Here is a 27,309-nt window from a genome sequence, read left to right as displayed (position 1 = left end):
TGGTTTGGTTTGGTTTGGTTTGGTTTGGTTTGGTTTGGTTTGGTTTGAGACAATGTCTCACTATATAGCCCCAAGGTATTAAAAGATGTGTTTAAGTACATGGGTTAAGAGAGGCTCTAGGAAGAAAGAAAGGCATATCCACATATGGGTACAACTTACAGCAAGCATTAGTACTCTGATGGCTCTCACCTTACATCCCAGAGGATTGCTGAGAGATTCTGACCCTTCTCTCTCACTGGATAAGGGAGGAGAGTAAAATGGCTGCAGACACCTTGAGCTTCCTCTCACCGTATGATAGTGAAAGCTATTCACCGTATTGAAGTGGAAGCTGCTAGGGCTGCTAGTCTCTGCTAAGAAGCCCAGAAAACTGCAGGCTCATGGCTAGGAAGGGAGAAGGGCCTTACGCTGTTAGCACACTGTGCTGGAATCCTTGCTCTATTGCTGGCAAATGCTTCAACCAGATCCCAGAGTGCTGGGTTTCATTTTCTCTACCTTAGTGTTCTGTTTAGAATCCGAACCCCAGCCTTGAGCTCTCCACCACTTGGAGAACACATGAGCAGAACAAAAAGAATGCTTTTTGTTCTGTGTTTGATTAAAGCCAAGTGTTCCTTAGGTACTAGCCAGCCAGCTAGCTCCAAGGGCCCTGTGTTGCTGGAAGGATTTTCATCTTTGTCCTAGAAAGTTATAGGTTATAAGTAAAGAGAAGACACTTGTGTTGTTGTTGTTTGTTTTAATTTTTTGTTTTGGTTTGTTTTAGAATATCTCGTTATGAAACACTGGCTTCTCACGCTGGCTCCCAAGTGCTAGGATTAAAGGTGTGGGCCATTATGTCCAGCTGAGATTCTTGATAAATAGGAAAGGATGCTTTTTGTTCTGTGCTTGATTGTTGTTTATGCTTGAGATCCTGACTAAGGTGCCTCTGTCCTATAGTCCCCAAGTCCACATTCTTAAAAGAGATATATCTTGTACACATATGTGGGACCAGACTTACTTATGTGTGGTGGTACACACCTTTAATCCCAGCATTTGGAAGGCAGAAGCAGGCAGATCTCTGAATTTGCAGCTAGCCTGGTCTACAGAAAAAGTTCCAGGACAGCCAAGGCTACACAGGGAAACCCTCTCTCAGGAAAAATAAATAAATAAATTTTTCCATGAAACATGCAAGTGTCTAGTGGTCATGTTAGCTTGGCACACAGAAGGTTCAATGATCTGTATCAGAGCTTGATGTTTTACCAGGACTTTGGTTAAACTTAAGAAAAATATGTTTCAGCATCTAAAACAGCTCTCTGTACTTGTCTATAGGCAACTCAACTAACTGAGCGCCCAGCCTGTGTGAAGAAAGACTATTCCAACTTCATGGCATCCTTGAATTTGCGCAACCGCTATGCCGGCGAGGTACTTCTCTTGCCCTGATGCAGAGCTGTTCTGAACATTTTGACTTCATGCTATTTAGCTATTTCATAGTAGAATGTGAAAAAGGATCTGGGTGATGTGGATTTTACTCATTTCAGTTGACTTAAGGAGCCTGGGTGCTAGCACTCAGTGGCACATTCCAAGGCATTTTTGACAGCTACTTAACATCCATGCAAAAGACTGATATCATTGGGTACACTCAGGTATGCCAGAGCGTTATGTTATGTGGTAGCAAACATGTGAGTATCATGCATTCTCCTGGACACTTGCTAAGATGTATGTGCCAGTATTCTAGTCTTACAGGTAAAGAAACACAGCTCCTGAGGTTAAATAACTTGTCAGAAGTAGGCTTGGCAACCATGTCTGCTAGTTCCACACAGAGAGGGCTTTCACTCACAGAATTTATTCCAGGCTAACTAAATCACTTACTTTTCTGATTTCAGTTTTCTCTTCCACAAATTCAAATCTAGTTGACACTGAAGGTGGAGACTGAAATGTCATGAAATGACATTTCATTTATCAGAGTGGCCTTCTGAGGGTAGTAGGCTCACCTCCACGTGAACACTGCTTCTTACTCAATCCAATGGCTGCTCTTCTTCTGTGAGTCTTGTACTCAGCATGGGCTAACCTCATGCCGAAAACTGTGGAGAGAGCTTATTCTGTGTCATTCCACATGTCTGTGGAAGCAGAAAGTCTGCTTTGGGGCCTGGGTTTGTTTTTTGGAGAGAGTCATATCTCCTGTATAGCCAAGAGTATGAATAAGAAAGTAACACTTTCTGGAAAAAGTTATATATGAAACGATAGTAAAGCCAGTTTTGTTGTTTGAGTCATTAATTGACTCTGAAGGAAGTTTATTTATCTAGATTATGTTCATAAGCCTTGTCCTGGCTTAGCACTGTGTACACTGATAAGAACATGTCTCCACCTTCAAGGATCAGAGTTGGTGAAAATGCCCACATATATTTCCTGGAGAAATGCTCAATGGCAGCACCACTGAAATGAGCTCTAGTCTAGCCAGTTCTGTTGTGAGCTGGGTGAGCTGGTAGCCAGGGCTTCACTTGCATGCCAGGCTCAGTGCACAGCTGCTAATAAGTATACCTCTTCACAGGTACATGGAATGATTCGGTTCTCAGGTGCCACAGGCCAGATGTCTGACCTAAACAAAATGATGGTCCAGGATCTGATTACAGCTTTGGACCACAGTCATCCTCAACACTATACACAAGCCATGTTCAAATTGACGGCAATGCTCATTAGCAGCAAAGGTAACACACACAAGGCCCATGGAATTCTGGGTTCATTTCTAAGTGAATATTTGCTTAAAAATCCTTGATAACCTGGAATTCTGTCAAAGAAGGAACAGGTGGTCTGCCAGTAGAAATCTCTAATGAGCCACCTGTAAACAAAAGGCATTGTTGACTCTCATCACAGCCTAGGGAACCCATGTTCAGGCCCAGCCTGAGTCAGGAGCATTTGACTGATTTGTCTTTCATTCCAGATTGTGACCCACAGCTCCTCCATCATCTGTGTTGGGGTCCCCTCCGGATGTTCAATGAGCACGGCATGGAGACGGCACTAGCCTGCTGGGAGTGGCTGCTGGCTGGCAAGAGTGGAGTGGAAGTTCCGGTAGGACGCTGCCCCAGCTCAGCTCTGTGGTGGGTGGGACTGCACATGGGAGAGACAGTGAGTCCTGTGACCCTGAACACTGTCACTCTCGTAAGCTCTGCTCTCCACAAAGAACGCTGTGTGTGGCAAAAGTTCCAATGATGTCGGTGTGGCTGGTCCAGCGTTTGTTAGAAACCTGCCAATATCAGAGCTGACTGGAAGAAGTTCCCTTCTAGACTTGATAATTGTGGAACCAGCCATTTTACCCTAGGTCTGTGTTTCTAGAGTCCCTTTTTCATGGAGGCCCCAAGCAGTGTTATTGTTGAGTATCACCTATCTAACATGGTTAGTACAGACGCTGTTTCAGACTTTGATTTTTTTTCTTCAGATAATGGAATATTTGCATGTAGATAATGAACATTTTATGGGAAACAAGTCCCATATGTAAGACATATATATATTCATGTATGTATCATGTACATCATTTTTGTTTTGTTGTTTTGTTTTGTTGTTTTTTTCGAGACAGGGTTCCTCTGTATAGTCCTGGCTGTCCTGGAACTCACTCTGTAGACCAGGCTGGCCTCGAACTCAGAAATCCGCCTGCCTCTGCCTCCCAAGTGCTGGGATTAAAGGCGTGCGCCACCACCACCTGGAACATCTTATATACCATAGTCTAAAAGAAATTTTTATGCAGTATTTTTATAAGTTTATTTTTGTTTATTTATTTTATGTGTATAGTTATTTTGTCTGCACATATGTCGGTGTACCTCATGTATGTTTGGTATGTAAGGAGGTCAGAAGAGGGCATCAAATCCCCTGGAATTGAAGTTAGAGATGGCTGGGAGCTAACATATGATGTGTGGAACAGAACCCAGGACCCCTCCAATAGCAACCAGTGAGATTAACCCATGAACATCTCTCCAGCCCCACCCCTATGCATTATTTGTAATGTACCTACTTGGTTTTGAGGTAAAGTCTCTTACGTGCTGTGTCAAGCTTGCCCTTCATACTGTTCTGTAGAGCCTCAGCCCTCACACAGAGCCTAACCACAGAGAATAAGTTATGATCAAGAATAAGTTATGGCCTAAGTTTATGATGAAGCTAGCTTTTCAAGAAGTTAAATTAAGAAGATCAAAAATGTCTACCGAGTGAGTTCCAGGACAGCCAGGACTACACAGAGAAACCCTGTCTCGAAAAATCAAAAAAAAAAAAAAAAAAAAAAGAAGAAGATCAAAAATTCAATCCTTCCTGAACAATTTACTAGACTGTCTCAGAAAGGTGGAAAGAGGCTAGAGAGATGGCTTAGCAGCTAAAAGTATTTGCTGTTCTTACAGAGCTGGGTTTAGTTCCCAGTACTAACATGCATATGGTGCTCATACACACATATATGCAAAGCACTCATACATATAAAAAATATTTTTTTAATTTGGTTGAAAAAAATCCATTCTAAGTATATAGCTCAGTGGAAGAACACCTGCTGGCATTTGAGGTCCTGGGTTCAGTTCACAGCACCATAGAAAAGCCTTGGCTGTAGAGATCCAGTGGCTTTCTGTTCTGGACACCACATTATTGACAATGCTATACCTGGTTTATCTCTATGTAGACCAGGCTCCTACTGACACCTTACACTTCCTACAAATGGCCCAGAACATATCCTACTAGTTTTCTTTTTACCTTTAAATAGACCCCAAATCTGGTCACATCCCAGCATTCCAACTACATTTGTAGCCCTGGCCTCCTTTGTCTCTCTCCTGACCTTAGGGCAGCCCCAGTGTGTCAGTTCCTTTCTCCTGCTGTGATAAGATACCATGGCTAAACTTGTGGAACAAGTTTTTACTTTAGATGATGATTCCAGAGGGCAAGTCTGTAAGTGGCAGAGAGGCATGGCAGCAGATGCCAGAGCAGGCAGCTGAGAACACTAGAGTGGAGGTAGGCTATACACTCACAGCATCCATGATGGTTCTATAATATCCCTAAACAATGCTACCAACTGGAGACTTGTTCACATACGAACCTAAAACCTTTCTTCCCCTAGTGACACACCTCCTACTCCTTCCCGGACAGCCACTCACCTGGAATCAAGTATTCAAATGCCTAAGACTTACAGGGACATGTTATTCAAACTAGCACACTGAGCCTCCCTGCTTCCATACTTCCTGTATACATGCAATAGGAGCATATGGTAAAAACTACACTGGATTGAATCTCTCTAGTTCCCAGGCCTCTTGGTGCTCTCCCCACCTCACTTAGACTGACAGACTTGTTCTGGACCTGAACCTCACCTGCCACCTACCTCTGTCCCTTCTGTCTTCTTGCCCTGCTGTAGCTCTGCTAGATCACATTGTCCCTGCTCTCCCAGGCTGTTTCTGCCTAGCTGCATCCCATTTCCTTTCCTTAGATGAATGTCACTGCTGGCCATCTCCAGGACTTGTGTCCAGTGTTCCCTTCCATCCCACCAGCATTCCCTGGCCACCCTGTCTAGAACACTTTCCCTCTCTGCACCATACTGCTGCTTTCTCAGGTTTTGTATGCTGCCTGTCGTTTATGTCTTGGACCATCCACATTTGTTTGTTCCCAGAGTCTGGGAGGCCCTATTATAGAAGTGGATCTTAAACCAATGAGTGGGAGTATAGCCTCTGCTTGGCTACTTTGTCCCATCAGTTCTGGGGTTTCCTATACTTACAACCAATTTGGTACCTGACTTCTACCATAAAAAATACATCTAACAGTAGGCAGAAGCCAGACTCCAAAAGAAGCTACAGCAGGGTGTACTTCCCACCTATAACAATGCTACCCTTAGTTAGCATGAATGGCCTTTGTCTTCACCCTCATGGTCTTCCAGTGGCATCCGTGCCTTCAGGCATCAAGAAGAATAGCAGAAGAGAGGTGCCATTTTATAAAGCATGCCTGGGCTTCTTCTGAGCCTTGCCTAGTTGGCTTCCATCTTGCTCTTTAGTGCGCATGAGAACCCAGTAGTCAGCCCAAGGTACAGAGTCAGCCCAAGGCACAGAGCATCTAGGAAAAATTCCTGTGACTGGCCACTGTGGGGGTGAAGGGGTGGTACTAGTGCTGGTACTGGGGATTGAATCCATGCCTTGCAAAGATGAGGCAAGCAATGTACTGCCTCTTGAACCACGTCTTACAAGAGAGTAGGTAATGGTGCTAGAAAGAGAGGCCTGCATAACTCATACATTGCTGGTGCTTTTGTAAGGTAAAATAGTAACCATTCCCTGTTTAGCCCCCACTTCTTCCAGAACACTACTCTGCTTTATCTGGACAACCCTCCTAGCTCAAAGCAGAAAGGGCCCTAGATCCGTATAGCTAGGCCAAGGGAATGACTCAAATCTTGACACACCCTGCCCTCCCTTGGACTTCCTGGGCCACTCTCAAATCTCATAAGATAATGAAGGCCTACCTTTGTGACTTGGAAACCCTGCATATGGTACTTGCCCTCCTTAACACAGGTAGTTTTCAGAATTCTTTCCAAACTTCACCAGGACAGAACCTGTGGAAGGCCTGACTGCTTTACATACATGACAGATGTGCTTCACCTTGTTCCCTGCCCTGCTGGGCCCATGAGTTGAGGTCACATTCAGTTGGGGTAGGGAGTAGAGGAGAAGGCTGGAGGGAGCATACCAAAGACTTCAGCAGCTGCCCAAGACATGGCTTCTGTGATGCTGTTTCTTGCTTTGTCTGCCTTCTAATTTTATCCAGTACAGTTTTATTTTGTGTTTAAGAAAGCATCTCATTCTGTATGTAGCCTAGACTGAACTTGAACTCATTACAGTCCTCCTGCCTCAGCCTGCCAAGTGCTGGGGTCACAGGCATGAGTTATATGTTGAGCTTTATTCAGGAATTTAAAACCAAAGCAGCTACCCATGCTCTGCTCTCTGGAGGTGTTGACCTTTCTTTCAAATTTGCAGTTTATGCGGGAGATGGCAGGAGCCTGGCACATGACAGTAGAGCAGAAGTTTGGCCTCTTTTCGGCGGAAACAAAGGAAGCAGACCCCCTGGCAGCATCAGAAGCAAGTCAGCCAAAACCTTGTCCCCCTGAAGTGACACCTCACTACATCTGGATTGATGTATGTGCCTACCCTCAAGTTCTGCTGTGCTTTGTAGGGACAGCATTGGGGACACTTGGGTCAGTCCAGCCAGTCTAGGGGCCCTGACCCGAGAAAATGGGTGGCCTCTAGACCCTCCTCTGGTCCTCCCCAACTCCCAGAACTCCTCTTATTAGCCACTCTCACTCATTAGCACTACGATGAGACTAGCCCACATCAGTTTACACGGCTTGCTTACCTTTCCCCAGTTCCTGGTCCAGCGGTTTGAGATTGCCAAATACTGCAGCTCTGACCAGGTGGAGATCTTCTCAAGCCTGCTGCAGCGCTCTCTGTCCCTCAATATTGGTGGAGCCAGGGGAAGCATGAACAGGCATGTGGCAGCCATCGGACCACGTTTCAAGTGAGGGTTCTATTTCTCTGGGGCATCTGGGTGTCCTGTTACTGGCATGTAGGGCTCGTGTGTAATATGTAAATCATGGTGGGGTAGATGGGTATGTCCTGGGATACTGCTGTGCAATATAGAGTAAACCCTATGGCACTGTCCTAGAACTATCAAGAAGAACTTTGAGAGGACCTGAGACCACGAACCTCTGGCTGGTTAAGAGCCTCCCCAACCCTTGTCCCCTAGTACAGTCCTTCTCACTAGGACATGGCCTCTGCTGTTGTCTGTGAGGGGCTGGCTAGCACCAATGTGCTTACCTGCCCAAGCATGGTAGATGCTCTTGCTTCTACCAGGTATTGTCTGTCTTGTCCCTGAACTCCAGACCATGACCTCATAGCCCATTAGAGCTACACTTCTCCAACCACCTACAGAGAAGGGCCAGACCTCTTGTTAATATCCAGTCTGTCACTGACTGATACTTTTTTAAAGGCAATGGGAAATTATTCCTGTTGGTGCTTTCCAGTAGCATGTAGCCATCACAGAAATGAGCAGAAGTTTCTTCTCTGCTTCTGCCTGCACCACCACAGAGGAGCAGCTCTCAATCACAGGATTAGCTGGCCTCCCAGATGCACTCAGAAACATTCATTTTTCCCTCCTCCTTTCTCTGCTGTCCTCTGTTCCCTTGCAGTGGTGGGTCAGACCTTTCTTACTTTCTTTCATATCCAAAGCCAAAGCTCCCTGGAGCAGATAAAGGCCTGTTTGTGATCTGCTCCCCACTGCAAGTCATCCTCTAGGACTCACTAACAGCAGAAGCTACCATTTATACTTCTGCTGGTGTAGACAGCCTCTGTGAAGTGGCTGTGCCCAGCTTGCACCGTGCCTTAGGCCTAGCCTGACTGTCCACAATGCCCCTGCAACCCTAGAGCCTCTAGAACCACTTGCCCCCAGATCTGGGTCACCCTGTTTTTGCTACATGTGAACATGCATGTTCCAAAGGGTCCATGTCACTGTCAGTTTGTAGTTGGGATCTGTCCCTTGAGAAAAACCTCATTGCAACTGGATCCCACATGTGGGATATCTTAGCTTTTCCCTGTGCAGAGAACTGTGTCTTACCCACCAACTTGGTTCCTGACCTCCATCCTACCCCAGCATCATAAGCTCCCTGTAGGCAGGAGCAGAACAGTATCTTCCCACTTATGCCTCGTAGTACCGTGCTCAGGGTGCGGTTTAGCAGAAACCATACACTAGGAAAATAACCCCCTCCACCACCCCTTTGGAATGAAATCATGGATAGCATTGTCCCATGGGGACAAAGCTGCAGATTGTTTGTGAGTCTAGGAGTCCTGGCCCAATCAGAACATCATAGAGTTCATTTGCTTTTCTCTCAACAAAAATGAAGCATGTTTTGTTTTATTTTGTTTGAAAATGTTTTTTCCTGCCCATTTTATGCAATGGTAGGGATGGAACTGGGGGTGTCAGGCATGCTAGGCAAGCCCTCTACAAGCCACATCCCAAGACTCCTTCAGAGTGCATTTACCCAAAAGGTGTCAGTATGAACGTCATGCAGGGCCTCGCTCTTCAACAGAAGACCTAAGCTAGTGAGCTACATCTTAGAACAGGAAAAACTTTTAGTTACCTAAATTTTAACTTTAAGGCTTTCTTGTACAATACTGTTACCCATGCATAGATTTTTTTTAAAGATTTATTTATTTATTTTATGTATGTGAGTACACTGTCACTGTCTTCAGACACACCAAAAGAGGACATCAGATTCCATTATAGATGATTGTGAGCCACCATGTGGTTGCTGGGAATTGAACTCAGGACTTCTGGAAGAGTAGTCAGTGCTCTTAACTGCTGAGCCATCTCCAGTCCCCCGTAGATTTTTTTTGTTTTTAAACACATTATAATCTTTTTTGTTTGTTTTTTTGTTTTTTCGAGACAGGGTTTCTCTGTATAGCCCTGGCTGTCCTGGAACTCACTCTGTAGACCAGGCTAGCCTCGAACTCAGAAATCCACCTGCCTCTGCCTCCCAAGTGCTGAGATTAAAGGCGTGCGCCACCACCGCCCGGCTCAACACATTATAATCTTAACACCTAAAAGACATAGGCCAGGGGATCGGAAATTCAGGATTACCCTAACACTCCAAAAGGGAATTGAAAGCCGGCTTGTAATACATGAGACTGTGTCTGAGAGAGGAGAGGAGAGGAGAGGAGAGGGTAGAGAACAGCTGAATGTGGTACACTGCTAATGTTTCTAGGGCCAATATTTAGGGATTCTGGGGTTTGCTTAGGAGAACATACCCCTGGAGGCTCAGCCCTTGCCCACGGCTCCAACCTTGTGATCTCTCTCAGACTGCTGACCTTGGGGCTGTCCCTCCTGCATGCCGATGTGGTTCCAAATGCAACCATTCGAAATGTGCTTCGAGAGAAGATCTACTCCACGGCATTTGACTATTTCAGGTACTGCCTCGAGCTGGATTGTGCACATGCACAGAAACAGCTACCGCCCAGCTTATATCACCCTGTTCCCAGGAAATTACTTACATAAAGACATAACTTACCTGGTTCTTGCTCACCAACCTCATGCATTAGTCCTTGTGTGACTAGATTGTAATATCCTCAGCCATGTAGACAGAGCCAGGAGCCAAATGCAATACATACAGATTGTCCCTGAGTTGAATTGATTTAAGAGATTAGGGGCAGGGGCTCACAAAGCCCTGATTCTGAGGCTCTTCAGGTAGTTAATAGTTCCTGGAAGACACAGACATTTTCTTTACTGGTTCTGTAACCAATTAATTGCCCAAGTTGGTGTAAAAACCCCTTACCCCTGCTTCTCTCAGCAGCCATAACTAAACCATGTCAAACAAAGGTTTAAAGTAAGAGAGAAGGGCAGGGAGCAAGCCTGCAGAAATGACTCAGCAGTTAAGAGCATCTACTCTCCCAGAGGCCCTGAGTTCAGTTCCTACCACCCAGTTCAGGTGACAGAACAAACTCTAACTCTAGGTTCTAGTCTTTTTATTTGTCTAAATTAAGAGCAGACAGGCACAACGGCATATACCTGCAGTCCCAGTTGTATGTGAGGCTTTAATCCCAGCACTGGGGAAGCAGAGCCAGGCAGACCTCTGAGTTGGAGACCAGCCTGGTCTACAGAATGAGTTCCAGGACAGCCAGGGCTACACAGAGAAACCCTGTCTCAAAAAACAAAACAAAAAAAAACTTTTAAAAATTTCCCAGCATAGTGGTGTATGCCTTTAATCCCAGCACTCAGGGGGCAAAGGCTGGCAGATCTCTGGTCTGGAGGTCTATAGAGCAAGTTCCAAGACAGCCAGGGCAGAGAAACCCTGTCTCAAGAAAAAAAAAATAGAAAGATTAAGTACATACCTTTTATTTTTCCTGGTCATATAAATGATTGCTGCACAAAAACCTGCAAATATCAGCTTCATGAGTCTTTGCAGATGTAGGGTGTATGGTTGTATACAGACAGCTAAGTTGTCATCTGTCACAGCTTACTTACTCACCAGAAGCTGTGTATGTCAGCCATCTATGGTGGCATGCCTACAGTCTGATCCATCTAGAGGCTGTGTGGCAAGGGTCATGATCAACTCCACCCTGCAGTATATAAGAATACATATAGGGAGTTACAGGCAGTCTGAGCTGTGAGGATAAAGCTAAACAGAAAGCAGAGGGTAGTGATGGGGTAGATAGCCCTGGCTACTAGGACAGCCTCACTTCCCTTGGTAGTTAGTGACATCACCCTGGCACTCATCACTGATGAGTTTCAGGATAACCTCAAAAAAAAAAAAAAGTGACTTTTTATGTCAGCTCTTATTGCCTTGTGAATATTTTACATAATCCCTGACTCCAGACACTCAGCTCTTTCCCTCTTGTGATTATTTGAAGTTGTCCGCCAAAGTTCCCTACTCAAGGAGAAAAAAGGCTTCGTGAAGATATAAGCATCATGATTAAGTTTTGGACTGCCATGTTCTCAGATAAGAAGTACCTAACTGCCAGCCAGCTTGTTCCCCCAGGTAAGCATTGCCCTGAGCAGCACCGAAGCTGCCGAGTGTTGAGTGAAACCAGGTACATAGAAGCAGGAAGGTTGCTTGTGGGTGGTTTTAGAAAAGCCAGACAAGAAAGCAGTTAAGGGGGCTGGAGAGATGGCTCAGTGGTTAAGAGCACTGACTGCTCTTCCAGAGGTCCTGCGTTCAAATCCCAGCAACCACATGGTGGCTCACAACCATCTGTAATGGGATCTGATGCCCTCTTCTGGTATGTCTGAAGAGAGCAATGGTGAATACATAAAATAAATAAACCTTTAAAAAAAAAAAAAAAGCAGTTAAGGCCCAAGTGAGCCCTGCTATTGGCCATGCCTTACATTGTTGAAAACCCAGTACTTGCTTGCCTGTTAGTTTTCCTCCAACCTACACTGATGCATACAGCAAGTGCAAGCACTCTTATAGGTTCTTCCCTGATGCATACAGCAAGTGCAAGCACTCTTATAGGTTCTCCCTGATGCATACAGCAAGTGCAAGCACTCTTATAGGTTCTCCCTGATGCATACAGCAAGTGCAAGCACTCTTATAGGTTCTCCCTGGACCAGCTCACTTCCCAGGAGCCCACTGAGTAGGCCAGTATACCCAGATGAATTCAGCATAATCTATTGTTATCTGATAGGTATAGTCAAATGAAGATAAGTTCAATAGAGGAGATTCAAGGCACTTGGCCCAACCAGAGTAGACTGGGCATTGAAGGCAGTTTTCTGGGAACAGTGACTTCTGAGCTGAATCTGAAAGGAAACTGTATGTATGTACGTATGTGTCTATATGCAAATATACATATATATGTATACACACACACATTCATGCAAGCATGAATACATGCAGACATTCAGCCACCCAGCCAAAGTATACTGGAAGAAATACTGACGTGTTCTGCAGCAGCAAACCAAAAGGAAGGCATCTTCTCCTTCCTCTGAACACAAAGCTGGAGACAAGCCACACAGAGAGGTGAGGGACAGGTTCTTCTAGGCAGACCTGCAGCAATAGTCTCTCACAAAAAAAGAAAAGAAGTGTTAAGGCATGAAAAGCTAGTTTTCTTTCTTGTTCATATCAAATAGAGCCAACAAATTGTGTAGTTTGTCCCCTGGATACTCAGATTCCAGCTGTATCAGACAGTACAGTGACAGGGGCTGGCGAGGTGACTCAGTGGCTGAGAGCGCTGTTCTTCCGGAGGACCCGAGCTAGGCTCCTAGCTCACCGCCATCTGTAACAGGAAATACAGCACTGCTTTTCTTCATAAACACCTATATGTACATCCCTGCAAAATACACATAAAACTGCTTTTGAAACTGATAGTATTTCTTTTATTCTATTTTAAAGATCTAGGACTATGACAAATTTTAGGAAATTTTCCATGCAGAATGGTTAGAATAAAAAATTCATGGGTGTTTGGAAAATCCAGTCTGAAAGAGCTTATCCACAGGGCCATCCATCTATCCTAGTGCTGTGCAAAGACCTGGTCTGCATCAGTTACCTTCTCATGGCTAAGAACATATGTTTCTTTATGATGTCTTGTTGTTGTTGTTGTTGTTTTCAAAGACAGGGTTTCCCTCTATAGCTCAGGCTATCTTAGAACTCACTCTGTAGACCAACCTGCCCTTGAACCCAGAGATCTCCTTGCCTCTGCCTCCCAAGTGCTGTGATTAAAGGTGTGTGCCATATTCTATAATGACTTTCTTTTTTCTGGACAAGGTCCTTCACTGGCCTGGAACTTGACATGTTGGCTGGGTTGGCTGACCAATGAGCAACCTCTGTCTCCATCTCTACAGCATCAGGAGTACAAGGGTGCACCACCAACACAAATTATTTAATGTAGGTTGTAGGGAAGTCAGTCAACCTTAGGTACCTGTGCTTACTTACAAAGCAAGACTTGCCAAGTTCTCTTCCTTGTGATTCCATGTCTTGAGCCACTTTCTCCCAGAGCCTTCAATGTGTTTGCCTACAGATAACCAGGACACCCGAAGCAACTTGGATATAACTGTGGGCTCTCGACAACAGGCTACACAGGGCTGGATCAACACTTACCCCCTCTCCAGTGGCATGTCAACCATCTCCAAAAAGTCAGGTCGGTCAGGATATGGGGTGGTTCCTACATCTTTAAGCCAATCTTGAGTTCCCTTCCTGGTGGAGTGATAGACACTACCTTAAATGTCAGTGTCCTCTATACTCTAAAACAGCAGAGATTGGGGATGGTAGAAGACATGGCCAAGATTTTTGTCTCAGTTGCCAGCACACCACCAAAAGAAAAGACAGCAGAAGAGTGGCCTCAAAGGACAATGCCCATTTCATCTCTGCTTCTTAGGTATGTCTAAGAAAACCAACCGGGGCTCCCAGCTGCACAAGTACTACATGAAGCGCAGGACGCTGCTGCTGTCACTGTTGGTAAGACCCGGGCCACACCACTCCCGCTGTGTGACGGCAGAACACCCGGGGGGGGGGGGGGGGGGAGGTGGCACATGACACCTGCAGAGAGGGAGTAGACATTGTGATTGTTCTCCCAGGCTACTGAGATCGAACGCCTCATCACTTGGTACAACCCACTGTCAGCCCCAGAGCTAGAACTGGACCAGGCAGGAGAGAACAGTGTTGCCAACTGGAGGTCCAAGTACATCAGCCTGAGTGAGAAGCAGTGGAAGGACAACGTGAACCTTGCCTGGAGCATCTCTCCATACCTTGCTGTGCAGCTGCCAGCCAGGTAGGCCTCTCGGTCACCGCAGCTTCACCACAAGTCCAGGGCCGGAACCTGTCAGCTATATCACAAGAGCAATGAAATGTCACATGGCTTCTGTCAAGGACATTCAGCATACTCACGTAGCCTGTGCAGAGGCTATACAGTGACCATTATGATCTTGTCAGCTCCTGCCTAGATGCCACAACATCCAGAGCCCAAGAATGGTTCAGAGCCACCATGTCTGACTGGGGAATGTAGCTCCATGAGAGAGTTCTTCCTGAGCATTCACAAGGTCCTGATTCAATCCCTGGAACTAGTTTTTAAAAAATAGCAGTCACGGCGTAATTTGTAAAGGCTTCCCTCCTGGGAGGTAGTCCACAGAAACAATTTGGGAGAGTTTGGGCTATATTTGAATAATGCTGTCTTTCAGCTCAAGCTAAGAGCAGGCGTTGTGGCTGTGGCTGTGACTGTGGCTAGCTGCCTAGTGTACCATAAGTGGACAGACAGACAGACAGACAGACATGCATGCCAGACAAAGAATACTGGAGCAAATAGCTTTCCAGGGCAAAGAACAGAACACTCTGGAAGAAATACTGACATGTTCTGCAGCAGCAAACCAAAAAGAAGGTGTCTTCTCATTCGTCTGAACACAAAGCTGGTGATAAGCTATAAGGTGATTCTCTCAGACAGAAATAAGCCTTCAGCCTGATAGTAGGTGAGATGGACTGCAAAGGCCCAATGACGTAGTCCCACATGGTCCCTCAGCCTTCTTCCCTACCTCCAGAGATAGGTACTTTAACCAAGGTTTACCACTTTCCTATTGCTTCTACTTGATCTTCAGGCCCAGAACAGCACACTGGTTCTTAAGTCCTTTCAAAGCAGAATGTTTATGGAGATTTTCCCTTGCATTAGCCTGGGTCAGTAACACATACAGGCTTACATCTGCCCTTTCATCACTAAGTAAGGAGCCTTGTGGGTTTAGACTGAAATAAGATGCTGAACTGCCAGGCGGTGGTGGCGCACGCCTTTAATCCCAGCACTTGGGAGGCAGAGGCAGGCGGATTTCTGAGTTCGAGGCCAGCCTGGTCTACAGATTGAGTTCCAGGACAGCCAGAACTACACAGAGAAACCCTGTCTCGGAAAGAAAAAAAAAAAAAAGCCAAAGATGCTGAACCATAGATAGCCTGCTGCAGAGGGGGAGGGGAAAGAGCTATGGTGGTTTTTGAAGAATGGTCTACCCTTTCCTTTTATTTGTTGGTTTGGTTGGTTTTTTGTTTTGGAGAAGTGTGTGTGTGTGTGTGTGTGTCTGTGTCTGTGTGTCTGTGTGTCTGTGTGTCTGTGTCTGTGTGTGTATGTGTGTCTGTGTGTGTGTCTGTGTGTGTCTGTGTGTGTGTGTGTAAAGTTAGCAGCAAGGACATTTGTCCACTAAGCCATCTTCAGACCAGGCTTCTGTGTCTCTCAGAGTGGCCTCCAGTTGTGCCATCCTCTGTCACCTCCTTGTAAGTGTTGTAATAACTTTTCAGATGTTGTAATGTATTACTTGCCTACATTTATATGTCTGTCATATAGTGTTGATCTAAATCCCTCTGTGCACTGTAGGTTCAAGAATACAGAAGCCATTGGAAATGAAGTAACCCGGCTTGTTCGCTTGGACCCAGGAGCTGTTAGTGATGTCCCTGAAGCCATCAAGGTAACACAGCCTACATACACCAGCTCAAGTTCAAACTAGATCTAGAAAGTTTTCCAGAGAGTCCTGGCTACTCCTCATAACTATGACCAAATATCTGACACAAACAGCTTGGGGGAGGAAAGCTTTATTTTGACTCCCATCGTGGCTATAGGAGGAGGCTGTTCATATCCTGCCAGATGAACAGAAGAGCAAGAAAAGGGATCCAGGCCAAATACAGCCTCCCAGTGCATACCTGCAGTGACCCACTTTCTCCACCAAGGCCCCAGATACTTTGCACCAGCTTAAAATAGTGCTACCATATTATGAGTCCTCAAGAGGCTAACCTGCTCATCAGGTCAAAGCCTTCAGGATCCAGTCCTCTTTGGGCCCCCAGGGACATACTCAAAGGTGTGCTTTATTAATCTACACATTTCTCAATTAAGTTGGTATTAACCATCATTGCTGAGCCTGGTCACCAGTACAGGTCTACAATCCCAGTTACTTGGAGACTAATGCAGGAGGATCACAAGTTCAAGGCCTGCCTAAGTTACAAAGTGAATTTTGGACCCTTCTGGACAGCCTAGTGAGACCTTGTCTCAGTAAAGAGAATAGGGCACAGTGGTGCCTACCTTTAATCCCAGCAGTCATGAGGCAGAGGCAGGCAGACCTCTTGAGTTCAAGGACAGCTAAGACTACAGAGTGAGATCCTGTCTCTAGAGCAAAATCATTATATCTGTCACACCAGAAAGACTGGGTAAGCTCAGTGGTAGGATTTTTTTTTTAACTCCCTGCATTTTTTTCTTTTGGTTTTTCGAGACAGGGTTTCTCTGTGTAGCTCTGGCTGTCCTGGAACTCACTCGGTAGACCAGGCTGGCCTCGAACTCAGAAATCCTCCTGCCTCTGCCTCCCAAGTGCTGGGATTAAAGGCCTGCGCCACCACCGCCCGGCCTCCCTGCATTTTCTATTTATAGTATGTAGTAATTATTATGTTTATGATAGGAAATATTTAGTCTGCTTCAACTCTGTTTATTGATGGGGTTTCATATATCTTATGCTAACCTCAAATTCAGATTTGCTAAAGACATCCTTGAATTTCTGATTCTACATTCTCCACCTGCCATGTGGTAATCTGTATGCAACCACAGCTGGTTTTATGTAGTACTGGGATCAGTGCGACTATCCTGGGACACACTACCTACTGAGCTACACTCCCAGTCCCTCTACTTGGATTTATTGCAGTTATGCTACTTTGCATACCATGCCAGAAGCACTTTCCCTTTTTATCATAAATGGCTTTTTTTTTTTTTTTGGTTTTTCGAGACAGGGTTTCTCTGAGTAGCCCTGGCTGTCCTGGAACTCACTCTGTAGACCAGGCTAGCCTCGAACTCTCGAACTCAGAAATCCGCCTGCCTCTGCCTCCCAAGTGCTGGGATTAAAGGCGTGCGCCACCACCGCCCGGCCCATAAATGGCTTTTTATTGTCACATTTTCTTTCCTATTCTTGGCCTAGAGTTCACCTTGTAGAGCAGACTAGCTTCAGGTTCACAGAGACCTACCCACCTCTGCCCACTGTGTACTGGAATTAAAGGTGTGCACAGCACGCCCAACCTATTACCCTTTGCTGCAGCCAGTCTTGAGCAGACCATGACTGAAAGGACTTCTGCAACCCTATCTCCCAACTCTCTCTCCAGTTCCTTGTCACGTGGCACACCATCGATGCTGATGCTCCAGAGCTCAGCCATGTTTTATGCTGGGCACCCACGGACCCGCCCACAGGCCTCTCCTACTTCTCCAGCATGTATCCACCACACCCTCTCACTGCACAGTATGGGGTGAAAGTCCTGCGGTCCTTCCCTCCGGTGAGTCTAGAGCCCTGTTGAGCTAGCCTAGGGTATAGCATGGTTAAGTGGGTAGATAAAAGACAGCTCAACCCGTCATGCATCCAGCTATGTAGGTCTTTATTCCTGACTTCAGAAGTTGAAGAGGATGAATTTGGGCTATAGTGGCACATGCCTTTAAAACCAACACTAGGGAGGTGATGAATTTAGCTGTAATTCATATGTTTTCTAGTTGTATGTATTTGTTCATTTGTTTGTTTTTTTTTTTTAATTGGATCTTTTGGTTTAAAAAGAAGTTTGAGTTTAGTCCCTGCTCTGAGAGGTGAGCAATGTGTCCATGCCTCTTACTCCAACAACAAACGTTCAGGGACCCTGGAGAGTTTATGTAGTAGCCATGGAGAGTTTATGTAGTAGCCATGGTGGAGAGTTTGTAGCAGAGGAGTTTGTGTTCTAGAGTCCTGATTGCTACAGTTTCTACAACAGCAAGTGTGTGGTAACTTTCAGCCTCTTTACCTGGGGTAAGCTGCACTATTCTGCTTGTTTGATTTCACCAGTGTGTTTCAAGCCTTGGATACTTTGTTATCCTCTGCACTTCCCCAGTTCTCCAGCAGGGGCAGCGTCTCGTGGGCAGGTCCAGGGCTCATTACTGTTTAAGTGTTGTAACCTCTGAAATCAGTCTTTCCTCCTCAACAGGAAGCCATTCTGTTCTACATCCCCCAGATTGTGCAGGCCCTCAGATATGACAAGGTAAGTGTCCTCCAAGAGCTGTACACATTACTGCCTCTGGGCCCTGAATCCCAGCTCAGACAAGTTCTGCACTCCCTTAGGAACAGGACTGTCCAGTCAGAACTGAGCCCTTTGCTCTCGCTGCTCCATCCTGAGGCCCAGCTCTGCAGAATGGGTGGGTTCTAGTACATTTTCTAGCTGTTTCCTTCAGGTGGGCAGCTTGCTCTAGGATCCCCTTTGTCGGGTCAAGTATCAACAAATTACATGACCTCCTTCAAACTGGTTGTTCTCATGGAGAATCTGAGGTTTAGGTGAGCTGATAAAGGATGTGTTCTACTCAGGCTGCCTCAGGTGTACATCCTGCTGAGGCTGCAGATGCGCCGCTCCCTGTGCCTCAGCTCACTGTTTTCAGGCCCTTCTGGAGTTCAGAGACCTTGGATTCTGTGGACCTGGAGCTGTAGGCAGTTCTGAGCAGTCTTCTGTGGTGCTAGAACCGAAGTCCAGTCCTCTCCCAGAGTGTACACGTTCTTATCTGATGAGCCATCTCACCAAGCCTAAGACATGGTCATTAAAACCAGGAGTTACTGGGAATGTGAGAGGGCTTAGTAAAATAGCAGCCTTGTGTGTATAAGGAGCATGTGTGCTTAAGGACCTGAAGTCGTCCCTGGTATCCATGTAAAAAGCCAGGCATTGCATCACCTGTAAACCCAGACCTGGGGAGCCAGAAGTAAAAGGTTCCTTGGGGCTATTCAGCCAGCCAGTTTAATTAAATAAGCAAGCTCCAGGTTTGGTGAGAGACCATATCTTAAACACTAAGGTGCAGAGTGCCAGCCTTTTGCATCCCCACACAGCCATTCACATACACCGAATGCATGCACATTCCAGAGAGAGAACAGGAGAATGAAAAAACTGGAGATACCAGGTTTTTATGGCAAGAAACAAATGAAATAGAAAAGATGTCTTTAAGATGGCAACTATCAGTGTATAGGCTACATAGGATTCTGGATACCCTCCTAGAGCTTTCTGGACCTTGTCCCTCTGGATGGCGCCCTGTACAACCTTATAAGTGAATGTGAGCACCTAGCTGACTTGTTTCTTATATTTGACAGCAGTAGAAATTGAGAGCGGTGGTTCTTAAATACCAAGGGAACTAACACAGGAAGCCCAGGCCTGTGGTGGAGACTTTATGCCCTAAGCCCTAGCCCATGGTACCCAGACCCTGGCTACTCACTTGGCCCCTGGCTAGACTTAGCACTGACTCTAAAGAGAAAATCCACATAGCTGGAAACCATACGGTCAAGCAGGAGTTGCTTCTTACACTAGGTTAGGAAGAGTTTCTTCTAGAAGTAAAGGCTGACTGTGGCCTTGACCTCTTGCAGATGGGCTATGTACGTGAGTACATTCTCTGGGCTGCAGCTAAATCCCAGCTTCTGGCACACCAGTTTATTTGGAACATGAAAACTAACATCTACCTTGATGAAGAAGGGCACCAGAAAGACCGTGAGTATTCTGGCCTGTCGGGCCTCTCCCCATTACTTATCACCCTTAGAGGTCACACAGGGTTTCTGCTTTCCCAGAGGCCACTGTGCTCTCTCCCACCCGAACCCAGAACACACACAGTAAAAGGAGCAAACACACCCCTGCAAGCTGTCCTCTGGCCTCAACATGTGCCATAGTCTGTGTATGTGCCAGCTAAAGCTACACATTGAGACCTGGTCTCAACCAACCAAACCAAACCAAACCAAAACCTTCCATATCCACCACGTACACCACCAGATTCATAAGCACCCCGACTCTTCTCAACCAGCACTGCCCCTTTCACGGGACCATAATTTGGTTGCTGTGGTCCACTGTAATTACCAAAATCATTACAGTTATTGTCACCACCACAGATACCTCCACCAAAGTGTTCTCCATTATGTAACCATCATGACCTCCTCATGTGCCATTTGGTTTCTCCATTCTGGTCCACTACCACCGTAGCCTCCTCTGCTGATATAACCAGGACACCACCACAGCCTCCTCTTCCACTAGAGTTTCCACCACAACCAAAGTTTGCACTACAATAACACCCTTCAAGACTCTGTCTCAAAAAAAAAAGAAAAGGAAGAAAAGAAAGAAGGAAGGCTGCTAACTAGCTCACTATCTGGGTATGGTGGTGCATGCCATTAATTCCAAAATTCAGAAGCCAGAGGCAGACTGATCCCAGTGAGTTCCAGGCCAGCTGGGACAATATAGGAAATCCCTGTCTCAGACTAACAACAACAAAGCCAGGTGTAATGACATAATCCCAGGATTTGGAAGATAGAAGCAGGAAGATCAATAGTTCATGCCAGCCTCAACTACATGAAACCCTATATTTTAAAAGGGGGCTTGTGTAGCTAAGGCTATATCTCAGTTGGTAGGATGCTTGCCTAACATGCACAAAGCCTTAGGTTTGTACTCAACACCACCTAAAACAGATGTGATGGTGCACATCTGTAATCCTGGCACTTAAGAAGTAGAAACTACGGGCTGGAAAGATGGCTTGGTGGTTAAGAGCACTGATTGCTCTTCTAGAGGTCCTGAGTTCAATTCCCAGCAACCACATGGTGGCTCACAACCATCTGTAATGGGATCTGATGCCCTCTTCTGGTGTGTCTGAAGACAGCAACAGTGACTCACATACATGAAATAAATAAATAAATCTTAAAAAAAAAAAAAGAAGAAGAAGAAGAAGAAGAAGAGACTAAAGGATCAGAGCTTCAAGGTCTGTTTGGGATACCTGAGACGCCTGTTTCTAAAAAGTCAGGTTGATGCAACATTTGTGAATAGAAGAACAGGCCGGGCAGTGGTGGCGCATGTCTTTAATCCCAGCACTTGGGAGGCAGAGGCAGGTGGATTTCTGAGTTCGAGGCCAGCCTGGCCTACAGAGTGAGTTCCAGGACAGCCAGGGCTACACAGAGAAATTCTGTCTCAAAAAAAAAAAAAAAAGGAAGAAGAATTAAAAGGGAATAGAAGAACGGAAGCGCTGAGGATTACTGAAGCTGTATAGCATGCTGGAGGCTAGTCTCTAGTCTGGGCTCCACGAAACCTTAGTTGTTGTTTTTGTTTCTAAAGGAAAAGGAAAGAAAAAAGTAAATTTGAAAAGTAATATAAAAAGTCATGAAGCCAGACACGGTAACACATACATGTAGTCACAGCGTTCTTAGTTGGGAGACCGAAGCAGATCAAGAGTTCAAGGTCACCCTCAATTTCAGCCTAGGAAAATGAGACCCTGTCTCGTGTACATAAATAAACCAACAACCAGCCCATCAAGATAACTCCCTGGATAAATCCTGTAAGCCTGACGTAAATTTGATTCCCAGATTCCCACAAGGTCGAAGGAGAAAAGTAGCTCCTGCAGACTGACCTCTGACCTCACAAGTGCCATGCTTGTGTGCACCCCAACATGAAAGCAAACACAGGAACAGCAGGCTCAGAGACTTGTATTCCCTGAGCTGGGAATGCTGAGATACACAGGTCCTCGGGGCTGGCTAGTCCACCAACCTAGATTCATCAAACCACAAGGCAGTGAGAGACTCTCAGAAAACAAGGACAGTGCCTAAGAATAAAGCTAAGGTAGACCTCTGGCCTACCATGTACACATGTACACCCCACATACAAAGGAAAGTCTTAGACAACCAGGTGTTTTTCAGAACAGTGGGGTCTTCAAGTGTGGCAGTGGCTCTGCATGTACATTCTGTTTGCTCACACACATCAATACTGAAAAGGCATATTCTCAATGTAGAGTTTAATAAAACCAGTAACTGGAACCAGATGTTGTGCCTGTGATACCAGCACCCAGATACTGGGGCAGGAGGATTATTGCTCACAGGTCAAGGCCAGCAGGAACATTGTAGCTAGACCCTGTCTGGAAACATAATGGAATGTTTGCCCAGCATGCATAATGCCCAGAGTTAAATCCCCAGCACCAGCACAACTAAACTGGGAGTAATGGCACACATCTATAATCATAGCACTTGAGAAGTGGAGGCATGGGAGTCACAAGTTCAAGGCCAACTTGAGTCACTTGCTACCCTATCTCAAAACAAACCATTGGTGTTACCTGGGACTCTGTCAGGTGACTGGTGCACACAGCCCCTGCCTGGAGCTTTCCTTCAGGGGCTAGCAGTTTTATCTAACAGCATGGCCAGTGTCTACAGCAAAGGGGGAAATGATGGTATGTTAAGGCCTCTATTAGGTCTACAGAGTCTTTCCCACATGCAAGCAGGTTGATGGGAGATCCCCCAGCATGGCTGTCTAACAGACATCTTTAAGTGTCTCTGTTGCAACCATAAACCTTTGTCTCCTCAGCTGACATTGGTGACCTTCTGGAGCAGTTAGTAGAAGAGATCACAGGGTCTCTATCAGGCCCAGCCAAAGACTTCTATCAGCGGGAATTTGATTTCTTTAACAAGATCACCAATGTGTCAGCCATCATCAAGTAAGTGGCTACTCTTGAAAGACTGTCTTCTGAGCAGTCTTGATTTCATCCCAGCTACTCACTGGTGACATCAGCCTGCGCTCGCCACCCTTTCGGCTCTCAGAGCACTGCCCATTTGCATGGGACAAGGCAGAACATTACTGACATTTGTCAATTGCCCCAGGAGACCTAGGGAGAAGAGTATGGGGCACAACTGCTCTCAGCTCCTTCCCTCAGTGTGTGTGCAGGCTGCTCCTGCTGCATTCATTGTGAGCCCTTACCACAGACACAGAAAGGTTGGCAAGTATGTCACTACACCTGAGACAATCACCTTAAGAGGAACAATGTAGCTGGGCATACTGGCATATGCAGGCTTTTAATACCAGCACTTAGGAGGCAGAGGCAGGTGGAGCTTAGAGCCAGCCCAGTCTACATGGTGATTTCCCAGACAGTCAGAGTAACATAGACTATGTCTCAAAAACCAAAGCACACAGGGGTCATGGTGGCATGGAGCAATATGAACATCTTAGTGTGTGCTTGGCATAAATAGACTGCAACAGAGAGAGAATAGTGTCCCATAACCCACCACAAGGCTGTTGTCCCAGTGACCTTGGCATAAATAGACTGTAACAGAGAGAGAATGGTGTCCCATAACCCACCACAAGGCTATTGTCCCAGTGACCGAAAACTCCTCATTGGAGAATTTTTTTTTTTTTTTTTTTTTTTTTTTATTTTATGGGGAAGGGTTGAAACAGTATCTCTCTAAATAGTCCTGGAACTTGCTATATAGACCAGGCTGGCCTCACAGAGATCACAGGCTGCCTCTGCCTTATGGGTGTAGGACTAAAGACTTAAACTGCTATGCCCAGCCTCACTGGAGGGTTAAAGGTGAGGACCTATCCTTTAGGGAAAATTCCCAGATTCAAATCATAGCAAGTAGGTACATTTCCAAGGCATCATGATACAATAACCAGAAAGTTCCAGTCACCCTCAACCTCACCCTTAGCTAGCCTAGGACTCGGGAGCTTACCAGTGAGAGTCATACAGTAAGTTACAGAAACAACATTTGATCCTAGAACTGTGTGGCCCACTCACTTGCTCTCTCCGTACCTCAACAGCAGCACACATACCAGAAAATGTGACCACAGAGGTGTCAACAAACAGCTCCCACCACCTCCTGGGCCATGTGGCTGCTTTTGAGGAATGCAAGGAAGACATTGCTATGAATGGTTTCCTGACAGCTTGAGCCTGGTAGAGCCAGGTGTGGTTGGGTTATCACTGAAGAAGACAATGTCCTGAGCAAAAACTGGAAACCAGTTTCTGCAGGAGACAGAGAAGAATGTTTTGTTTGTTTGTTTGTTTGTTTGTTTGAGGGCTGACGTAACCCAAACTGGCCTCACACTCACTAGACAGCAGAGGGCACCCTTAAATCAGGCCTCCATTTCCGATTGTTGGGGTATAAACACCATGTTCTGTCTTATTCCTCAGGCCCTACCCTAAAGGTGATGAAAGAAAGAAGGCTTGCTTGTCAGCTCTGTCTGAAGTGAAGGTGCAGCCTGGTAAGCTGGCATACTTAGGCCAGTGAGGCCAGAGGGAGCCACTGTCTTACATGGGTGAGGTTGGCATTGTGGGCCAGACGGCTACAATGCACACTTAGGCCCTCCAGCATACCATACCAAGGGATGAACTGCCTCTTGTCTGCTTACTGGATATGTTTACTGTAAACAGGAGTACCTAGGTGCACAGAACAGGAAGGTGGAGGAGTGTGTTGAGAGCATGCTAGGCCAGTGCAGCTAGGGTGGGAATCTCCACAGAGAAGCACTAACCTGATACTGACCCAGGGCAGAGCAGGTTGATCATGAAGCCAGGGCTGCCTCAGGCAAGGGAAAACATTCCCTGCAGACAGGGCTCCTCATAAGGCTGTTGTGCATGTGAAGCCTATATTGGGAACTGGGCGTGTCTCCCTTGTGGTTACATGCACCTATACCTCTTCTGTGCCTCCAGGCTGCTACCTGCCCAGCAACCCTGAAGCAATCGTGCTCGACATTGACTACAAGTCAGGGACACCAATGCAGAGGTGAGCGCCTGCTGGCACTTTGCCACCTTACTCAGCAGTCTCTACTGGCTGTCTCATTGCTGTGTTCTTTTTCTCAGTGCTGCAAAAGCGCCTTATCTGGCCAAGTTTAAGGTGAAGCGATGTGGAGTGAGCGAACTTGAAAAAGAAGGTCAGTAAGGAACTTGAGGCAGTATGGTTGTCTTTCCTCAGCCTGTTTCAAACATCTCACACAAGGATGTCACCTGCCTATGGTCTCACCCTTCCTCTGAAAATGGTAGGGTGCTGTGTAGTAACACTTGCTTACCCTAGAATCTGTCACCCAAGTCACAGGAGCCCCGGAACCCCATCGTGAGTCCCAGTACTGAGCCTCTGTGGGGCACACGAGTTGCTTCAGGCCCTTTCAGAAGAGCACAGTCTGGGGGACACATGGAGTGTGCAGCCGCACAGATCTGGAGGCCAGCATCAGTATGGAGGTGGGCATGCTCCAGCAAGGGAGCATCGGGCTCTGGCCAGGCAGGAGTGTCAAGTTCTAGGCTGGGCACTCTGAGGCTTTCTGCTCCTGTGGTTGTAGGGGGTGTTGTTCAGCACCGCCCCCTCTCCGCCTGTCTGTCTAGCCTGCACATTCTTTTAAAGGGACATTTTCTTTCTTTTTTATTTTTTTGGACAGTTATCATCTTGTATGGTTTGGTTGGTTTTTTGTTTGTTTTGGTTTGGGTTTTTGTTTTTTTGAGGCAGGATTTTTCTGTATAGTGATGGCTATACTGGAACTTGCTTTATACATCAGGCTGGCCTCGAACTCAGAGACTCACCTGCCTCTCCCTCCTGAATGCTGGCATTCAAAGTGTATGCCAGCACCATCCAGCTTAGTATGATTTTTATTTTTTTTTTTTTTTTTTTTTTTTTTTGGTTTTTCGAGACAGGGTTTCTCTGTGTAAACCTGGCTGTCCTGGAACTCACTCTGTAGACCAGGCTGGCCTCGAACTCAGAAATTCGCCTGTCTCTGCCTCCCAAGTGCTGGGATTAAAGGCGTGCGCCACCACCGCCCGGCTGTATGACTTTTAAAAATGATTGCATCTTCAAATATCTTTTTTTAACTTAATTTTATTTTATTTTATTTTATTTTATTTTATTTATTTTTTTGGTTTTTTGAGACAGGGTTTCTCTGTGTAGCTCTGGCTGTCCTGGAACTCACTCTGTAGACCAGGCTGGCCTGGAACTCAGAAATCCGCCTGCCTCTGCCTCCCAAGTGCAGGGATTAAAGGCGCGCGCCACCACTGCCCGGTGCAGAACCCACTCTTAAGGTCCCAGGTCTTTCTAGGCTCCTGACAGCGGTCAAGCTCACAGATGGCCCCCCTCTCTGCCTACAGGTCTGCAGTGCCGCTCAGACGCAGAGGACGAAGGCTGTGGGCAAGAGACTGATGGCAGGAAGATATGCTGGCAAGCAGCCATCTTCAAAGTGGGGGACGACTGCCGACAGGTGACAGAGCTAGCAGGGCAGGGCACCTCCCCTAGTGACACCAAAGAAGAGATCCTTGTGTTGTAAAACATGGCCCTTTTCTTTATTTGATTCAAGTGCTGTGGAGGCATTGAAGCAAGTGCAGAAGCCCCTCCCTCCTTCCAGCCCCACCCTTCACCATTTTTGAAGGAATATCCTCACTGGCAACCCCATGACAGCTCAGCCTGGCTGGACAGTGAGGCCAGACCCCTATACTCTTATTTGGCCACAGTCTGCCCCCTTCCCTTGCTGGCAACCTGTGTGAGCCCCCAGGGCCAGTAGCTTCTGAATGGTCCAGGGGCTGAAGGGAAGACACTGACTGCATCCTGTGCCTTCTCCGTTCCAGGACATGTTAGCCCTGCAGATCATCGACCTGTTCAAGAACATCTTCCAGCTGGTTGGCCTGGACCTCTTTGTTTTTCCCTATCGGGTAGTGGCTACTGCCCCTGGGGTGAGTTCCTGAAACATGATGGGCAAAGAGAGCATGACATCACTGCTCCCAGCTGAGTGTCTTTTCCCCGTCCTTTCCTAGTGCGGAGTGATTGAGTGCATCCCAGACTGTACCTCTCGGGACCAGCTGGGCCGCCAGACTGACTTCGGCATGTATGACTACTTTACACGCCAGTATGGGGATGAGTCTACCTTGGCCTTCCAGCAGGTAGCTACTCCAGGGCCTCAATTCACCCATTATCAACCTTCTATCTCCCTCTCTTAGGAGCTAAGTCCGTCACCCATACCTTTCTCTCAGTGTTACAGAAGCCTAGAACCCCAGGGTTCAGAAAGTGCTGCTGTCTGCACACTCCACACAGCTGCACTCACTGACCTAGCTCTGCCTCAGTGGGCCACAGAGCCAGGGAGAGACCACAGACCTCTCCACACAGAGCCAGGGA

General features: G+C 46.5%; 1 protein-coding gene across 1 annotated transcript in view; it reads left to right on the top strand.

Moving 5' to 3' along the window:
• The window catches only part of Pi4ka (phosphatidylinositol 4-kinase alpha), a 120,946-nt gene that overhangs the window by 91,531 nt on the left and 2,106 nt on the right, over window positions 1-27,309 (top strand). The window contains exons 30-50 of the mRNA XM_028779630.1: window positions 1,303-1,395; window positions 2,522-2,678; window positions 2,912-3,039; window positions 6,942-7,100; window positions 7,328-7,479; window positions 9,816-9,923; window positions 11,364-11,491; window positions 13,467-13,586; window positions 13,824-13,903; window positions 14,023-14,216; window positions 15,792-15,882; window positions 17,552-17,719; window positions 18,392-18,445; window positions 19,804-19,924; window positions 22,760-22,889; window positions 24,357-24,427; window positions 24,873-24,945; window positions 25,023-25,093; window positions 26,292-26,401; window positions 26,766-26,870; window positions 26,952-27,077. Of these exons, the coding sequence (XP_028635463.1) occupies window positions 1,303-1,395; window positions 2,522-2,678; window positions 2,912-3,039; window positions 6,942-7,100; window positions 7,328-7,479; window positions 9,816-9,923; window positions 11,364-11,491; window positions 13,467-13,586; window positions 13,824-13,903; window positions 14,023-14,216; window positions 15,792-15,882; window positions 17,552-17,719; window positions 18,392-18,445; window positions 19,804-19,924; window positions 22,760-22,889; window positions 24,357-24,427; window positions 24,873-24,945; window positions 25,023-25,093; window positions 26,292-26,401; window positions 26,766-26,870; window positions 26,952-27,077 (2,439 nt within the window). The remainder of the gene's footprint in view (window positions 1-1,302; window positions 1,396-2,521; window positions 2,679-2,911; window positions 3,040-6,941; window positions 7,101-7,327; window positions 7,480-9,815; window positions 9,924-11,363; window positions 11,492-13,466; window positions 13,587-13,823; window positions 13,904-14,022; window positions 14,217-15,791; window positions 15,883-17,551; window positions 17,720-18,391; window positions 18,446-19,803; window positions 19,925-22,759; window positions 22,890-24,356; window positions 24,428-24,872; window positions 24,946-25,022; window positions 25,094-26,291; window positions 26,402-26,765; window positions 26,871-26,951; window positions 27,078-27,309) is intronic.

Source organism: Grammomys surdaster, unplaced genomic scaffold, assembly GCF_004785775.1.
Source record: "Grammomys surdaster isolate TR1022 unplaced genomic scaffold, NIH_TR_1.0 358, whole genome shotgun sequence".
Classification (NCBI taxonomy): Eukaryota; Metazoa; Chordata; class Mammalia; order Rodentia; family Muridae; genus Grammomys; species Grammomys surdaster.
Note: the sequence above shows the minus strand (reverse complement) of the source record. Positions and strands in the feature narration are given on the sequence as shown.